The sequence below is a fragment of the Lissotriton helveticus genome, chromosome 11 (genome assembly GCF_964261635.1).
Source record: "Lissotriton helveticus chromosome 11, aLisHel1.1, whole genome shotgun sequence".
Lineage (NCBI taxonomy): Eukaryota > Metazoa > Chordata > Amphibia > Caudata > Salamandridae > Lissotriton > Lissotriton helveticus.
Genome location: NC_136072.1, coordinates 1028313238 through 1028330429, shown reverse-complemented (window position 1 = coordinate 1028330429; position 17192 = coordinate 1028313238). Strand labels below are relative to the sequence as shown.

Below are 17192 nucleotides of genomic sequence, written 5' to 3'. Positions count from 1 at the left end.
CCTGTGGGTACAGGCTTGCCCTAAAGGCGAAGGGATGTGGGCCCTGGTAGATGCTCTAGTATGAGCAAGGACCAGAGGTGTGCCTTACTGCCTGCTATTTATGCCATGCTAAAGAGAACCATATTTGGAGGGTAAAGTAGATATACAACCACATATAATTGATGAAACAGAAACTTACGCCTGTGCATCTCACGATAAAGAATCGTTAATGCCTGCAGTGAGTTGTCATCCGTGGGTTCCATCGCAGCAACTTCCTGTGCCAAAACAAAAGCCTCGTCCTGCTTCCCAGTTCTCTGCAAACCAATCGCCTTCAAAACCTATGAAATATAAAACATAACTATACTCAATTGCAGTACACTAGTATCAAATAGCACGATAATACACATGAAAAAATCTCAGACCAGCTTGAGCGGATAGCTTTATTTGAAAACATATCTTTCTAACAAATGAACGTAATGCAGGAAAGTGCTTTAAAGGCACAGTGGCATACAGAAATAAAAAAATTAGAAGTTTGAAAAAACTAGAACTTGCAGTTCCAAACTGAGCATTCACCCCCTATTATCGGTGTAATGTCGTGTCTGGGTGGCCCAGGAAATTCAGATATTACTGGCTAATAACTGAGGGTTTCCTGCGTTTTTCTGCCCTCTTGGCACAACACTGTGGCTAAAAAAAAAAATCAAAATGTAAAGCATCTTTAATCGGCAGGGAGACCGGCCATAAAAGCAGTTTAAATACATACAGAAGAAGGTAAAGCAAGCATTGACATAGGTCGCCTTTGGGACCTTATACGTTTTACTCCATTCAAAATATTCTCCTGGGTGCTACAACATCTATGAACATCAGAACACTAGGCAAAAGTTTAGAATGGTGAGCCCCCCCAGTCAAACACACACATGACTTAGTCGTGCCATTTGCAGCCCGCGTTGGATATGGCTCAAAGGTATTCGGCAGTCACAGTTGGCTGTGAATAATAGTGTTACTAAGTGAGATGGGTTCACACTCGCGTAATTTGGACCAGCAAGTGGGCGTGAGTAAATGATCAGTGAGGGTAGGAGATAAAACCGGTCAACAACCTAAACTGACTTGCGCGATTTGGGAATTCTCATGTATTGCACGACAAGAAAGTTAAAAAAATGGGGGTAATCCCCAGCCCACATTGTGATTTAAGGTTAGACCCGCCCAACATGCTTGAAATCGTCACAAGTGTCGACATGTTAACCATGCGATTAGTTTTAACCACACTTCTAAATGGTTAACCAGCACTACGAAACAGCCCGCACAAGTAAAATCGCCGTAAGTACCCGGTATGTCCTCAAGTACCGATGTGAGGCACCCTGTATAGTGCGGACCACTTAGAAAACTGGTAGTGACCGTCGGTCTAAGCGTGCCCAAAAAAATTCACATTTTTCGCGGTACTGTTAACCTTTGAATACAAGGCATATTTCACATTCTCTTGTGCCGAAACTTTAATTTAGAAATCTGGCACCTCTCAAACGAATAGACTTTAAAGTGTGTGACATTACGCATTTTGTCGCTTCCGGTCTACTTGCATTAGCCTATCACAAGACAGGGTGCTTGGCATTAAATAATAAAGTACTTACTGGCTAGTAAAGATAGTACGTCCCTTGGAAGTGAGAGGATGTTACTTGTACCAGCCAGCTGGGTAGCTTTAATGTACTTTAATAATACTCTGCACCAGGTGTCTGTTTCCACAGATTGTCCAAGCGGTAATCCACCCATGAAGTGCAAAAAACAGGCCTGGCAGGACTTCAACTAATGAAACTTATTCCATCAGAGATTCAAGCAAAGCCCTTTGCGAGTGGAACCACAGAGCTTTAAAGTTAGAGTGGACACGAAGGCAGCTTGATCTGCTCCGAGAAACTCTCATAATTTAAATGTATACTTGTAAAGCGCACTGTACCTCCATCTCGGAGTGTCCTGGCGCTGTATACCGCTGGGGAACCCGTCCTGGCTTTCCCTGTGAGATGGTCCCTCCTGGGCACCCCCAAGGTGAAGCCAGGCATCCCCGACGCTGATAGGGCCGTTGTGGAGATTAAGCAAGCTATTGCCCAGAGTTGCAGAGTGGGACCCATGGTTAGCTTAGGCACCTAGGCGAGAATTATCGAGTCCGCGGACAATGACCCAAGACCCTGCCGCGACGGGAATTGAACCCTGGTCCCGGGCCGACCTCTGCTTCAGGGTCTGCCGCTTCTAACCAGTGAGCCACACTTCTCCACAATTAGATTGATTAGATGGAAGTCTCTGTGCAGCACAGCCCTTTAGAGCTGGCGGTCTCAACTTGTTTACACAAATTACTTAACACACTTGTGCATCTCTGGTTAGCACTGTCGGCAAGAAGTGACCGCAGCTAGTTTAGCACCTTATATACACAAACCCAGCCAAGTCTGTGGCAGTGCTCGCGTATTGGGGACAGTTTACCGTCTGCTTTTGTTGTGTGGGAATGGCACAGCAATCAGCAGTAAAGAACAAACTAAACATTTAACCCCTTCGATGCTGATGACGGAACCGTTCCGTCATCAGTCACGGCTGAGCTGTGCTGATGATGGAACGGTTCCGTCACGACCGCGCCCTGTTCTGGAATGTCCAGCACAGGGCGCGGCTACGGCACCGCGGTCAAGGTGTTAACTAAAACAGCGATTATATAAAAGCGCTTGAACACACACAAGAATAAATCGGGATAATTTGTTGCTGTTGACCTGCAATCGTACTGATGGACTCCATATACACCCGCTCTGGTCCTTTTTTGGGCAGAAAACGGAGGTCAATTTGAGCTAAAGTACATCCATACACTACAATGATGGTTACTGTTGTGGTGTGAAGGATTATATCTCCATGATTATGTTGAATTGGGATGGGCCAACTAAATGTATAAGTATTACGCGGAGTCTGTGGGGGAGTGGATATGGGTTTGATTTTCTTATTTGGAAGAGACATGGTTATTGATGACGGTTACCTTGCACAGATATATACCGTTCAATGGTCGCCTATGTTGGGACTGCACCGGGCAGCACTTGGGAGTAATGTGCAGATGTGGTTATCTTCCTTTATTATATAGATTGTTATACGGTGATGGAAGCGAGACACTACTGTGCTATATGAATACGTTATTGTTTCTTTTGAAACTATATATGTCGCCACACGACCATACTGCATGATGTCTTCTGAATTAATGCTTGGTATGTATGCTCAATAAAATATGTTAAAAAAATAATAAATCGGGGTAGTCACGAGACGACAGAGTGAAGCTCCCACACCATTATTCACTGTTTGCACTCACTGTGCACCTGCAAAGTATTTACATTTTAATTCAAATGCAACTTCAAAGGCAGACTGATCTGCGATTTCTGCATAGTTAATTTGGCAGTTTATAAGTGGCCACATTATGTTTACGCTAACCGCGGCAAAGCACAAATATATGCATGCACAGAAAAATGTAAAAATTGAATTTTTTTTGTCCTGTAGGGAAATAATGTTGTTGTCAAGCTGTGGTTGATATGGCAGTGCGACCATTTCATCCACGTTGAGCCGGTGGTGCCCTAAGAACATCCAAAGAGGGAGCATCGTCTTGTATCACTATTGTGCACCGTGCATGCCCAGATGGAGAATAAAACATGCATGATGTGCCCACAGCCCTAAAAATAATTGCGCTCATTTACCAGAAACGTAGAAAGTGCATCCAACCAAGTCACCACACATTCATAATGGTGACACCCCGTTTGCATACTAATGAAGTTTACAGCTCGAGACAATGACTTTGATATTAATAATAGCGGCGGGGGCTGGGAGGTGTCAATAGCACAAGATAAATAGCGCCATCATTTTACATTAGGCGACCTTTCACTTACACTGCACATCGAGGGGGCCGACTACATGCCTCGCACGGCTGCTGTTTGACAGATCTCACTCTAGCAAAGAGAAGCATTACGTCCCTTATTTAAAGACAATGAAAACAGGACAAAAATGTCACCTGCAGTCCCTTGTGTACAGGAACAACGTATTAACCCCTTGCCTGCGCTTAACGGAACCACGCCATTATGAGCCACGGACGGCGTGTGCTCATGACGGCGTGGTTCCGTCATGCTGCGGCCGCTCCGCCCACGTGGCACTGATTCCCCGCCTGTGCTGGAGAGGCCGTAACGGAACCACGCCTTCATGAGCACATGCCGCCCGTGGCTCATGACGGCGTGGTTCCGTCACGAGCGTGGAAGCGCCGCGCTCACCCCCCAGCGTCGTGGACGAATTCGCGCAGCGGCTAAGGGGTTAATATAGATGTGCAGGGCACGTGCAACATACGCACAGATTTGTAGACGCGCTTTGGGCTGTGAACAGATAACGCGTGAGCCCAGAGTTCTTGATGGCACCGTAGAGAGATGGTGAATGGATTTTTAAAGAGTACAGCTAGAAGGAATACAAGTAGCACCTGGGAGAATATTTGCAATCAGAGCAGCTTATACGTAGCTGCTTTAATCATGGAAATCAGAAAAGATGAAGCGCAGCGTGCCAGGCTGCTTTCCCAAACAAGCGAGGCAGCGAAAGTGAAAGCGAAGCGCACTCTTGTGGAGGTGGGGTGAAGGGGACGCGCCTTCTAATTAAAGCGGCAAAGAAACCGGACACAAAACAGATGGCCCCTGCTCACCGCTGCTGGCTTCCGAGAGCAAAACGCTCTGGGAGTAAACATTTCCTGAAAAGCTGGGACATCCACATGCCTTTGGCCAATTGCGTGCTGAAGCCAGACGCATAGGCCAACAGAATGTGAGCACCGCACGCACTAGCTTCTACAAAAGCTGAAGTGATTCCAAGAGGCCGATTTCCTAGGGCAGCGCATGCGTGATGCGCTTGGCTCGACCTAAAAAGAGGTCTAGATGGCATGAAAATACTTGTATAGAGTGCGAGATTAAGATAGAATGTAATCTAAGCAGGGACTGCATCGCTGTTATGGATTACATCAAGTCTTTTTACAGTCGGAAATTCAACCATTATTTTTTACCTGTAAAGGATATGAATGTAGGACTGATAAATCCTGCTGCATCTGTGACCTGGAAGGGCCCAGTGCTCTTAAAGCTCTACAGTTGGCACACTGATGTCGACTGAAGGAAGGGTAGGGGCCCAATCAGACCAATGACCGTGACTCTGTCTCCACATCACACATCTTCGTAGGTCACTCTGTAATCTCATGCCCAGCCTTCGAGGTGGGCGCACAATTGAAATCTCAAGCCAGATGCCCGGTTTTGGCTCATCTCAAGGTCCCCTTGGACCCACAAGCCCAAAAGAGCTGAACTTGCATGTACTGTCTGCCTTCACTCACCCACAATCTAACCTCATGCACCAAGAATTATTTACAAAGCAGTGATATTGGTTGTAAAATGGACAAGAGAAAGAGATGCCATGCCCATCGGGTAGCTGAAATGCATAGCGTGAAACCAAAAAGTCTGTGTTCAGTCCTGGCTTCTCTGCTGTACAAACGATGTGGTCCAAGGCAAATATTATATTTCAACGAGAGTACCCTTAAATTCGTATGTTTAGGAACTGTACTGTGTATATGAGGTACACATGACAGCTGAATTGTCTGATTTTGGTAGTGCCATTGTCGTCAGGGCAAGGGGAAGCATCAATATTTCTAAATGTATATTTTCAAACTATTACTTTTTATAAATGTCCATCAGTGCAGTGGGATAATCTGAAGGTGAAACGCACCTGCATGTTAAAAAACCTTTTTCTTTACATGGTGTTTGTTGCATTACTTACATTTCAAATATGTTTGGGTCTCTGCTCGTGCATGGACTTTCAGAGACAAGCCGGACCCTGAATTCATTTTAGGCTCGTTTCTCTCAGTTAATTTGTCAGCTCCCCAGTCTGTAGCAACAGTGGCTTCATGTCCCTGTTGCTGCAGACAGCCATCGACTGACGCTGTGAGGAAGGACCCTACTATGTAATTATTAGGGGGGGGGGGGGTTCCACCTACACAACGCCCCTGATGCCACGTCTCTGATCAGTTGATGGATGAAACGCTATATTGATGAGTGGGTAAATCAAATGATAGATGTAGGGGTGGAGTGAACCATGTGTAAATGATGGATGTGTGAAAGAATCGATGATTAGAATGGCCGATGGATGGATTGAAGAGACGAGGGACCTCTTCAAGGGATGGTCGGGCTCACTTGCATGGTGCCATCAATGCTTTGGTTTAAAGTGGGGGGTATTTTAATTTTCGGGCTACTCTCATGGGTAATACACATGGAACGAACGCTTAGTAGTTACTCTGAAAGTCAGTCATGGGCCCAGCCCTCGCAGACCTAGGTTGGACACCGTCCCTTTAAAGCATGCAGAGTGTATGAGCACATTTGCGTCAGACTCCTTCAGACAACAGATGTGTTTGAAAGCTGGGTGTTTGCATTAACAACGATGTTGTGGCTGTGCTCTACCCTACCGGAAATTAAATGCCTTAACATCGTTTATTCCTGGCTCAGCCTAAAAAATCAACCCTCAAAGTTCCTTCCCTTAGCCAGAGCTCTCAAAGTTCCCAGTTCCGTGCCTAGGTAACTCGTCCAATCCAGGGTTGTTTCTTTGCATTCTGGGATTTTTAGTCCGGACTTTAGTAAATCAGGGCTAAATGTCCAACAGTGCAACAATATATCTGAACTGGATTACCAACTCGTGCACGAAAGGAGACTAAAGAGCTGGGGCTAGCTTGTCAGTGCCTTTCAGCGTGTGTAGAGACCTTGTGTGCGCCCAACAGGAACATGTTACTCGATGGCAGGCGATCAGCCAGGAATGGGAAACAGGCCCTGAATCCTGCAAAGCCTCCGCTGCCAGTTACTAACAGTTTGGCTCTCTGCAGTGTTTCCAGTGCTTAGTGTACTTGTGGCCTTCTGCTCTAAGGAGCTCTGCGAAGGGTGCATCTCACAAGTTCAGTCTTTTCCCAAATCCTTTGTGGCTTATCCAAAAAAGAAAAAAACAAAATCACATGACAATATCTTCGCCCGCTTAGAAGAGCTCCGGCTGTACATTACACCTCGCATCTTTAAAGTGTCCGATGTGTCCCATTTGAAAGCGGATTGTGAGGAGTCATAAAATTATGGGCAAAGGGTGCCACATGGAAAACAAAAAAAACAGTCAGGCTAGCTCAAACACAGCACACATGTATTGGAAATCCAAGTGTTTTTCATGTGTCTTTCGCAGAATTTGTTTTTATAAGGTACAACTGACAATTACAACGTTTGCAATTTTATATATTGCAAAACAATACAAAAATAGCAAGTAGAGGTTATAAAACAAAAGTCCCAGTTTCCTGTAGAAATCTTAAGCGCAGTAATGAATTTTCCTCTCAGTCATTTACATTTAGTTGATTGTAGGATAGGATAGATGTTTGTATAGCACTCAAATGCCACGGCGTCTTAGCGCTGGTGTATGTGAAAAATATTACGACCTGTGTTACCAGGGAGCTAGATCGAGGTGAACAGCCACGTTTTCAGTTCTTTTCTAAAGGACTGTCGATTTGATTGAAATCTCATGGCTATTGACATTTTATTCCATAACTTTACAGCAAAGTTTGATAAAGTTGTGCCGCCCCATCTAACCCGACAGATCCTAACAGTCTGAAGAAGGCCTAAATTGCTAAACCTAAGGGCACGAGCGGGGGTATAGGGTAAAAACATTTTTTGAATGTCCTTAGCACTTCCCCCGTAGAGTGCTTTGTGAACCAGGCATAAGGCCTTAAATTCCACGCTCTGCTGAACGGGGAGCCAGTGCAGTGATTTAATTCCTGCCGAGGTCTATTGGCCTCTAGGTATATTTAGAAGCAGCCTTGCTGCGGCATTCTGTAGGGACTGCAATTTTCTCATCTGGGTTTTATCAATACCCAAAAACAGGGCATTGCAGTAATCAGTTCAGATAGCAAAAGAGCCACCACCACCGTCTTTTGCAGTTCCTGTAAGATGAAAGGAAAAATCTACCTCACGGTTTTTATTAGAAAGAAACAGTAAGAGGTGAGGCTGTTTACCTGTGCAAAGAAATTTAACTGGTCATCAAAGATGACAATTTTCAGGAAGCTATGGTTCTTCTAGGTCATAATCTAAGTGAGACATGCATGAAACCTAACAGCCGTCTCTTTAGATTGCTTAGATATCAAGATAACAAGCCGAGTCGTCAGCATAAGATACCAGGGCAAATCTGTGCTTCCTAATGAGTCTGGCCAGGAGAGTGACAGATGTTAAACATTGTCGGGGATAAGGCCGATCCCTGTGGGACCCCACAAGGAAGATAGAAACTGTCTGATTGCAAGGATGACAGGAGGGTCAGGGCAGTACCCTCGACCTCCACCTTCTTCAGCCGCTGCACTAACACCGTGTGATTCACGGTGTCAAAAGCTGCTGACAGGTCTAAAAGTACAAGGACTGCTCTACCCCCTCCGTCCACTATTCTTCAGACCTCCTCCGTTGCAACAATTAGGGCTGATTCGGTAGAGTGATACGACTGAAAATCATGCTGTGTGGAGTCCAGCAGATTGTTGGCATCTAGGTAGTTAGTCAGCACCTTGTTCACAGACTTCTCCAAAATTGTAGCCGCTATCGGTAGGCCAGCAATTGGACGATAGTTTTTAGGTTCAGAGGGGTCTAGGTTCGGCTTTTTCAGAATTGGCCTGATCGTTGCTATTTTCCAGCATACTGGATAGCTACCTGATTCCAAAACTTGATTGACAAGGGGGGTGAGTGTCACAGATTTTACTTGCAGCCATGTGTATAATAGTGGGAGGACAGGGGTCTTTGGGTGAACCAGATTTTATCGAGTCGAGAAGTTTGTGTACCTAATCGTTTGTAATTGTCTGGAAACAGGATAATCTGCAATGTGTTGATTCTGCCCCATCAGACAATTGACATTGCTTATCCGGAAACATTCAAGTGTTCAAGAGATCGTTATAGATCACTTGCACCTTATTCTGGAAATACAGAGCCAGTTTATTGCACATAGCTTGGTCTGGTTGAAATGCATTAGCCTGCTGTGACTTGGACAGCAGTGTGATAGTTTTAAAAAGTTCCTTAGTGGAATTTCCGGCTTCCTCTATCTTAGTTGTATAAAATAGTCTTTTCGCAGCAATGATGGCTTCCTTATACTGTTGGAGGGCAAGATTATAGATTGGTTTCTTATCTTTACTATAGTCTTGTCTCCAAAGACGTTCGCTCTCCAGCAGTTTACTTTTAGACATTTCAGCTGAGGGCTATACCAAGGTGACGAAGTCTTAGATCTCTTTATCGCCACTAATTTTTCGGGAGCCATTCATTCAACTGAGACACTGCTTCACTATTGTCCTTTGCCAGCGAGAGAGGGAAGTGGCCAAGGACCAGCTCTAAACCATTGGCTTGAACTTTGTTCCAGCGTCTAGTTTTTACCTTAGATGATTTGGTTTGTGACAGAAATACAACTGACTATTTTTGGTAGTGTTTATTGGAGAACTGTCACCTAAAAAGTCGTAGAATTGTTTGACTCCTTTGTAGTGTTTTATGCTTGTTTTGTTATTGTAAGTACTAAGGGAGCATCGCTGCTCATTCATTTGCCTACATTCCTGTGAAGGATGCCTTGTACCCTATAGAGGAGCAAAATCTTAGTAAATGTTTTTTTTTATTCTCAACTTCAGTATTTTAAGTTTTGTTTATGTAAAAATTAAGGTTTTCTGCCGTCTAGTATGTCCGGGTAAAACAAAAAAAAATGCTTGCATGAAATCTCACTAAACTACAGAATTTAGTGATTTTAAAAATAGGAATCTTTTAATGTTTTTAATTTGTGTGGTCTAATTCTGCCTAATTTCTGCCCAGGGGGGGCAGAGCAGATAACTGATCGCGGACACATTTAAACCAAGGCCGGGAGGCAATTTATGCCTGAATCACTCTCCAATCGATATTTTGTGTGGAGGCTGCAACCTGTTATTCATGCAAGATGCCTCCTAAGTGCCTTCCAGGCAGCATGGATACCTACGAACCTCACACACAATTTCATTGCATCTTTGTAGTTGTGCTTTTTTTAAGGAAACAAATTTAAAGTTTCACCTGCCACTAGCCCAAGTTAGTTTAATATGTGGTTGGAGGGCAACATAGAATGGGTAGGAAGCGAGAGGTAATTGCTCGACTGAAGGAAGTGGAGAACTCACTTGCGCCCTTAGAAAATGAGGCAGCCGGCACCAATGCACCCTTCACACCACTACAGGAGGCTCACATTAGGCACGCGGAGCTGCTGGAAGACCTGAGGCTCCTAGACTACAAAGAATACACGAACAGGCAACATACACAGGCAGATAGGGCTGGTCCCCTTCTAGCTCGTCTTCTGCATGACTCCCCAATTCACCATCCCATTCTGACTATCCTAGACCAGGCGGGCAACCCAACTAACACCCAACTCGGGATTAACACAGCGTTTAAGGACTACTACACTACACTTTACAGCCCCCCGCAGCCCCTACCCGAGGATGCATTCGAGACCTTCATGAGGGACCTGACTCTGCCTCAACTCACTGAGAGGCAGGCCAAAGATCTAAAGTGCACCATTACGATAGCCGAAATTAAGCAGGCGATAAGATCTCTTCCGAAGGGCAAAACTCCTGGTACAGATGGCCTACCGGCTGACTTTTATGCGACATTCATAGACGTCCTGGCGCCGCGGTTGCACGCTGTTTATATAGAGGCCCTACGGACGACGTCCCTTCCACAGTCCTCCATGCAGGCGTTGATCACGTCCCTATTGAAGCCTGCCAAAGAGGGGCTACAGATGGCTGACTATAGGCCATTATCCCTTCTCAATACTGACTCCAAGATTTTGAGCAAGGTACTGGCGGCGAGGCTCGTGCAATACGTACCGCAACTGGTCCACCCGGATCAATGTGGTTTTATTCCGGGCCGCAATACGGCCATGAACCTTAGACGTTTAGCCCAACTAATGCTCGGAGACGGGAGGGATGTGCACTCCGAGGGCTGCATATCTCTGGACTTGAAACAAGCGTTCGACTCCCTTAGGTGGGACTATATGTTCGCCACTCTGTCCAGATTTGGGATACCATCTGAATTTCTCGACTGGGTCAGATTACTGTATACCGCCCCCACGGCTAGAGTGCGCACCTCTGGCCATATATCGGCCCCTATAGCCATAGCGAGGGGCACCAGGCAGGGCTGCCCGCTATCCCCGCTCCTCTTTGTCCTTGCCCTCGAACCTATGCTCTGTCGGCTTCGGTTGATGGCTCCCCGCCATGGCATACGTAGACACGGGACGGCACATATTGTGTCTGCTTACGCAGATGATATTATATTGTATCTCCGAGACTTGAGGGGAGACCTGAGCCCGGTTTCCCAGGTCTTTGAGGACTTTAAGTCGATCTCTGGTCTGACCATAAGCGAATCCAAGTCCTATGGCTTCGCATTTGCGGACACAGGTCTGACTACTCCACTACCCTTCGCCCCACACGAGTTCCAGATAGCGGAAACCACCTTTAGATACATGGGGATGCAAATCTATAGAGAGGCTGAACTGATGATTGACGGTAACCTTGGGAGGGCCATCAGAGCTCTGAAGTCGCAGATACAATTCTGGTTGACACTGCCACTTTCCATACCCGGCAGAGTAGCGATATCGAAGATGGTGATGCTTCCCCGTCTCCTCTACCATTTCACCAACTTACCGTACCTGATACCGGCGGCGACATTTAAGACCCTTGACACTCTCCTCACTGAGCTAGTATGGAGACACGGCCGCAGACGTATAAGCTTGTCCAAGTTACAGCTCCCCTCTGACGCTGGTGGTATGGGCTTGCCAGACTTTAGGGCTTACAACTATGCGTGTCAGCTTCAATGGCTGGCTTTCTGGGTGGCTGGTCGCAATCTCCATGAGATCGACATGTCGGAAGAGGATCATGGTAGGGGGAGACTACACACACTGCTCCTGCCCAACTCAGATTTGCCGAGAGATGCCCCACCACTTCTTAGATTGGCGATCCTTTTTTGGAGGAAGGCACTGAAATACACTTCCCCTAAGTCGTCTTATGCCCCCACGATCCCTCTCTTGGGCATCCCATTGGGCACAGGGACTCTCACGACGACCTCACTAGCCACCTGGCATAGAGAAGGAGTAACGCATGTGGGCGACCTGTTTGCGGAAGGACACTTGTTGTCCTTTGAAGACTTCAGAATCACACAGGGCGTACCTGGGGGCTCATTCCTGCTGCACGCTGGTCTCTGCAATTATATCACACACAAATGGTCACCTGAGGGCCTAGAACCTGACACGAACCCTCTCACCAAGATGCACTACCTAATGGGATCGGGTGCACACCTAACGAGATGGCTTACTGCTGGCATCAGAGAAGGGAGAGCGTTCTCTCTCTCGCAGCTTAGGGAGACATGGGAGGAGGATATTGGTAGGCCCATGAGAGACAAAGAATGGGACCGCGTCCTGCAATTTCCCAAGAAGGTGGCTAGGAACCCCAAGTTCAAATTCATTCAATTAATGCTGCTGCATAGAGCCTACCTGACCCCGCACCGCATACATACGATGTTCCCCGATGCGAAAAGCAATTGCCCCCGCTGCGACACCGAAGACGCATCACTGATACACATGCTGTGGCAATGCCCCAAGCTAGGATACTATTGGACCACGGTCCATGCATCACTTGAGAGCGCAGGGGCTCTGTCCCGATCTCCTACACTAGAAGGCACTCTATTGGGGCTGGGGCCCTCCCAACGCAGTAGGACAGTGGCGACACGCTTTGCAGACCTGGCCCTATTATTAGCGAAGCGAGCAATCACGATGAGATGGAAGTCACCCAAGCCACCCAACCCTGAATTATGGAAGGCGGAAGTAGTGCGCTGGGGTAAGGCAGAGGGAGAAACACTGCAGCGCGAAGAATACAGAGGCCTACGGAAAAAAACGATCTCGGACTGGTTTGTCACTCTGGGCGCGTTTGAATCTGGAGACGATGGGGAAGAGGGGGATACCAGTGACACACAGAATGTAGAATAAATGTGTCCGGAGCCGGACGTGCATGCACTGTTATTGGCTGGGATGCATAACTATGAGAAGGGGGGCACCCAAATGCTGACCTGTGGCCTCGCACCGTCTATGTGTACAGTGAGAAGAAGTTACACGTTGTAATACCTGGAGTGACCCAGAGGAATGTTCATCCAATTTATTCAATTAGATACCTGTCATGAGAGTGTCGGGTGGGTTGATCGAGGGTGGTGGGAGGGTTTGAACATGCCGGGGTTTGTTTCGTTGCGACAGTTACGATCGCCACAAAATGTAAATTTAATATGGTGATGCAAATATATGTTTTAAGCAGGCACATACATGTTTTACTCTGCCTTCCGGGACTTGGAAATTTATGTAACTGCTTTAACCACTATGCTAATAAACAGATTTAAAAAAAAAAAAAAAGGAGGGCAACATAGAAGATTTGAATTGTATTGCCTTATGCCATTAATTTAGAGTGGATTGGTAAATCTTGAATTTTCTCTAGTGCTGTACAGGTTGTCTATTGGGCTGAAGCAAAGATGACTGATTGTGATTATGTTGTTGCTGTTAGCAGACTGGTCAGGCAGACTGTTTGTTGGGGGTGAGGGAGGAAGTAGCTGCTAGGGTGGCTGGTTGTCGGTGGAAATTATAATGTTGCTGGTAGCAGGCAGGTTGTGGGAGTGAGGGAGGCGAGTAGCAGCTAAGGTGGCTGGTTTTGGTGATTATGATGTTGCTGGTAGCAGACGGGTTGTGGGAGTGAGGGAGGAGAGTAGCAGCTAGGGTGATTATGATGTTGCTGGTACCAACCTTGTCACATAAGTTATCTGTGGGAGTGAGGGAGGAGTTTAGCCGCTGGGGTGGCTGGTTGCGTGTGGGACTTGATGCTGCAGACGTAGCTTCGAGGTTCAGTCCATGTACAGCGTTTACCTTGCAGGAGCTTGCAGCGACGCCATCTGTTTCCAAAGTACGGGCGCGATAATTGCAAACAGATAGTGCCGCTGCTCGCTCCCGCAAGGTAAACGCCGTACATGCACAAGTGCTCATTGGAAACAGTGCAGTACATGCACGAGTTTCTGAAAAAGTCCGGAGTGATTCCAAGAGGTCACTCCAAAGCAGCACTTGCGCACTGCGTAGGCGAGACTTAAAAAATTATCAACAGCAACCAGCATCTATCACATAGAAAATGAGTAAAAGAATGGCATATATAGACAGATAATCTTTAAAAATAAAAGTACATGATGTTAGTCAAAGTGCATAGTGCTTCTTGATCATATGACTGCCTTGAAAAACAAACTTACACAACAACAGGTTTCAGTGTCAGTTACTTCTTGTAAACCCCTAAATGATTGTTGGCATTCACGATAATTATTGAGCCGTAAAAAAAGGTGCTAAATATATGCTCGTAATTAATTGGCAATACCCACAGAAGAAAGTAAAGTGAATCATAATTTGCTTGAATACTTTATTACAAGGGCAAACTCATGAGCTCAAGTAGTGCTGGAAACCTCACGAGAAGCAAAGGAATAGTTGGAGGCAGAGGAACATGGCGGCGGCAGGCTAACGGCTGCTGCGAGGCTCTGCACCTAAACACCCCAAGATGAGTGTTTTGGCCGGTCTTTTTTTTTTGCTTTGAAATATGGATAACCGCATTTAAATAAACGGTGAGACGGATGATTACTTTCCTACCAATTTTCGTTGTACGCAGTTGAGTTTTTCCCTGTTTTTTTTCTTGGAGATTGGGATCACGGTGGACACATAGGCGTTAGGACCCTGCGTTGGGATTCGGCCGTGATGCGAGAGCGAAGGTACGCAACGGAGCAGGATACCGGACAGCTGTACCGAATTTCGAGCGAGGAAAGTAGTGATTCACAGACACAACGCAGAAGCAGTAACTGCTCATTTGCAGTGAAGGGTGCGGAACTTAGGAGACTCCGGGTAAGCTGTTGTGACATATGGATGCGCTCGAGATTTGCATTTTTGTATCGAGTGGGTGCCTCAGGGTGTCAGGACTTCTTTTCAGTAACAGTATCTAGAAGTGGCATAGAGGCACTTAAAGGGGGCGATTGTATGGAGGCAAACAGAGGTATAATAGATCCCCAAAACGTTAAGGTCAGCTTAACAGAAGCCATTAAGAAAGGAGAAACGATAGAGGGGGCCGCCTTAATCGATCATCCTACAGAACAACCCCCAAAGCAGGTTACCACTATTAAAGAAAAAAGAGGAGAAGTAAAGAACCGTTACCAGTTACGATCAAAACAAGAACTTAAGAAGAAGGGGGTTCTCAATTCCATTGATTCTGCCGAGAGTAGTGGTCCGATACCTATTTCCCCCCCACAAACAAAACAGGAAAGGGGGGGGCCAAGAGAGGGAAGCGGTCCAAAGGGATAAAGCAAACGCAAGTACCTAGAGGGACTCCCTCTTTAAAAAGTTACTTTAGAATAATGGAACAGGCTTTGAATTCTAAGGAGAGCACTACAGGAACTACGGGGGCAGACATAGGCTCATTTGGAACTGAGAAGTCCACAATAGATGAAACTACTAAGTCTACTATGGAATCAGCCCCCCCACTTCTATCTACATTCCCGTTAAGCAACAAGTATGCTATTTTGGACTCAACTTATGCTGGAGGAGGGTTAGGGGCAACCGCACAAGAAACCTCAAGGCAGAATCTAGAGTCAGACACAGACATTCTACCGAATGATGTACAAACGATACAAACTGTTCCCCCTTCCTTGGAAGAATTTGTGGCTATGAATTCAGTAGGAATTCCCTTAAATAGTACTGTTAGTACTGTTAGTACACCCTTGCCTCCACCTAATTTAGACTTGGGAAAACACGGCTCAACTCCACATTTTGATGATGCAGCTGGATTACATGGAGCAGAAAAAGAAGAGGATAGACTTGGTTCGCTATTTCATGCGCTGAGAGACGATTTGTTGGGAAAATTTGAGATTTCTGAGAAGAATCAGAGAGGTTTACATGATAGATTTGACCTTCTGGAGGCCAAAATTGAAGGTATTAATGCCAGAACCAGTGTCCTAGAGGGTAAAGTGACAGCCCTCTCAGAAACTTCTAAAGGAAACTAAGGATATAGAAGCCTTAAAAGTACAGAATCGTACCTTAACAATGGATCTGGAAAGGTTGGAAACCCAAAGTCGACGTAACAATCTGAGGATCCTCAAAATTCCTGAAGGGGTAGAAGTTGAGGACATAAAGGGGTTCGTGTGTAGACTGCTTCGTGAGGATATCTTAAAGGATCGACCTGATATTAATCTGGAGGCTGAGATCCAGCGAGTGCACAGGGATCCATTTAGGCTACACCCTGATCGTAAAGCACCTAGAAAGATTCTGATGTATTTCCAGACTTATAGTGTTAAAGAATTGATCCTCAGTAGATGTTTGTCACGTACTTCTTTACATTTCCGGGCTAACCCCTATCAGATAAGGTCAGATATTGGTGGAAAAACTGCTCAAAGACAGTGGGAGCTTGGCTCTAGGATGCCAGAATTGCGTTCAATGGGGGCGCAGGTACAAATGAAATTTCCAGCTCTCCTCAAAATAATGTGGAATAATAAAATGTTTACCTGCCATTTCCCAGAGGAAGTTGACGAGATACTAGTTAGGATGAGAGAACAGAAAATATAATTACATCATTCTTTAAACTAATTCCATTAGAGAATGGTTAGATAATAAAAGGGGGGAGCAAGGATGATGGTGGTGGAAATAAAAATAAAATAAAAAAAAGGTGAAAAAAAAAAAAAAAGACCAATGCTTAGCTATACGTATGCGGGGTGTCAGGGGTACAGGGACTCCTAGGGCGTAATTGCGCCAATCAGGAGGGTTGGGTTCCTCGGGGGGGAGGGTTCACTGGGAAGAGGGAAAAAAAACAGACAAAAATGTCCTCATTTGCCATAAATCTTTATTCTTATAAATGTAAATGCAACCATAGGTTACTATGGTCACTACTGGCTGTATGTGAAGGGGTAGCTATATTTCATGATGATTTTGTCTAGCTGTAATAAAATCCTTTCCTGGAACTTGAAGCGTCTAGGGAGCCGTAAGAAACAACAAAATATTTGTAACTTTTTGAAAAACACTGGAGCTTCTATATTCCTTTTACAGGAAACTCATTTAGAGGCAGAAGAATGCAGGAAAATATTCATCAGGTTTAAATGGGTTCAAGA

General features: G+C 45.7%; 1 protein-coding gene across 1 annotated transcript in view; it reads right to left on the bottom strand.

Moving 5' to 3' along the window:
* The window catches only part of NAA25 (N-alpha-acetyltransferase 25, NatB auxiliary subunit), a 988861-nt gene that overhangs the window by 897276 nt on the left and 74393 nt on the right, over positions 1 to 17192 (bottom strand). Inside the window, exon 3 of the mRNA XM_078667429.1 lies at positions 179 to 317. Coding sequence (XP_078523555.1) covers positions 179 to 317 — 139 coding nt within the window. The remainder of the gene's footprint in view (positions 1 to 178; positions 318 to 17192) is intronic.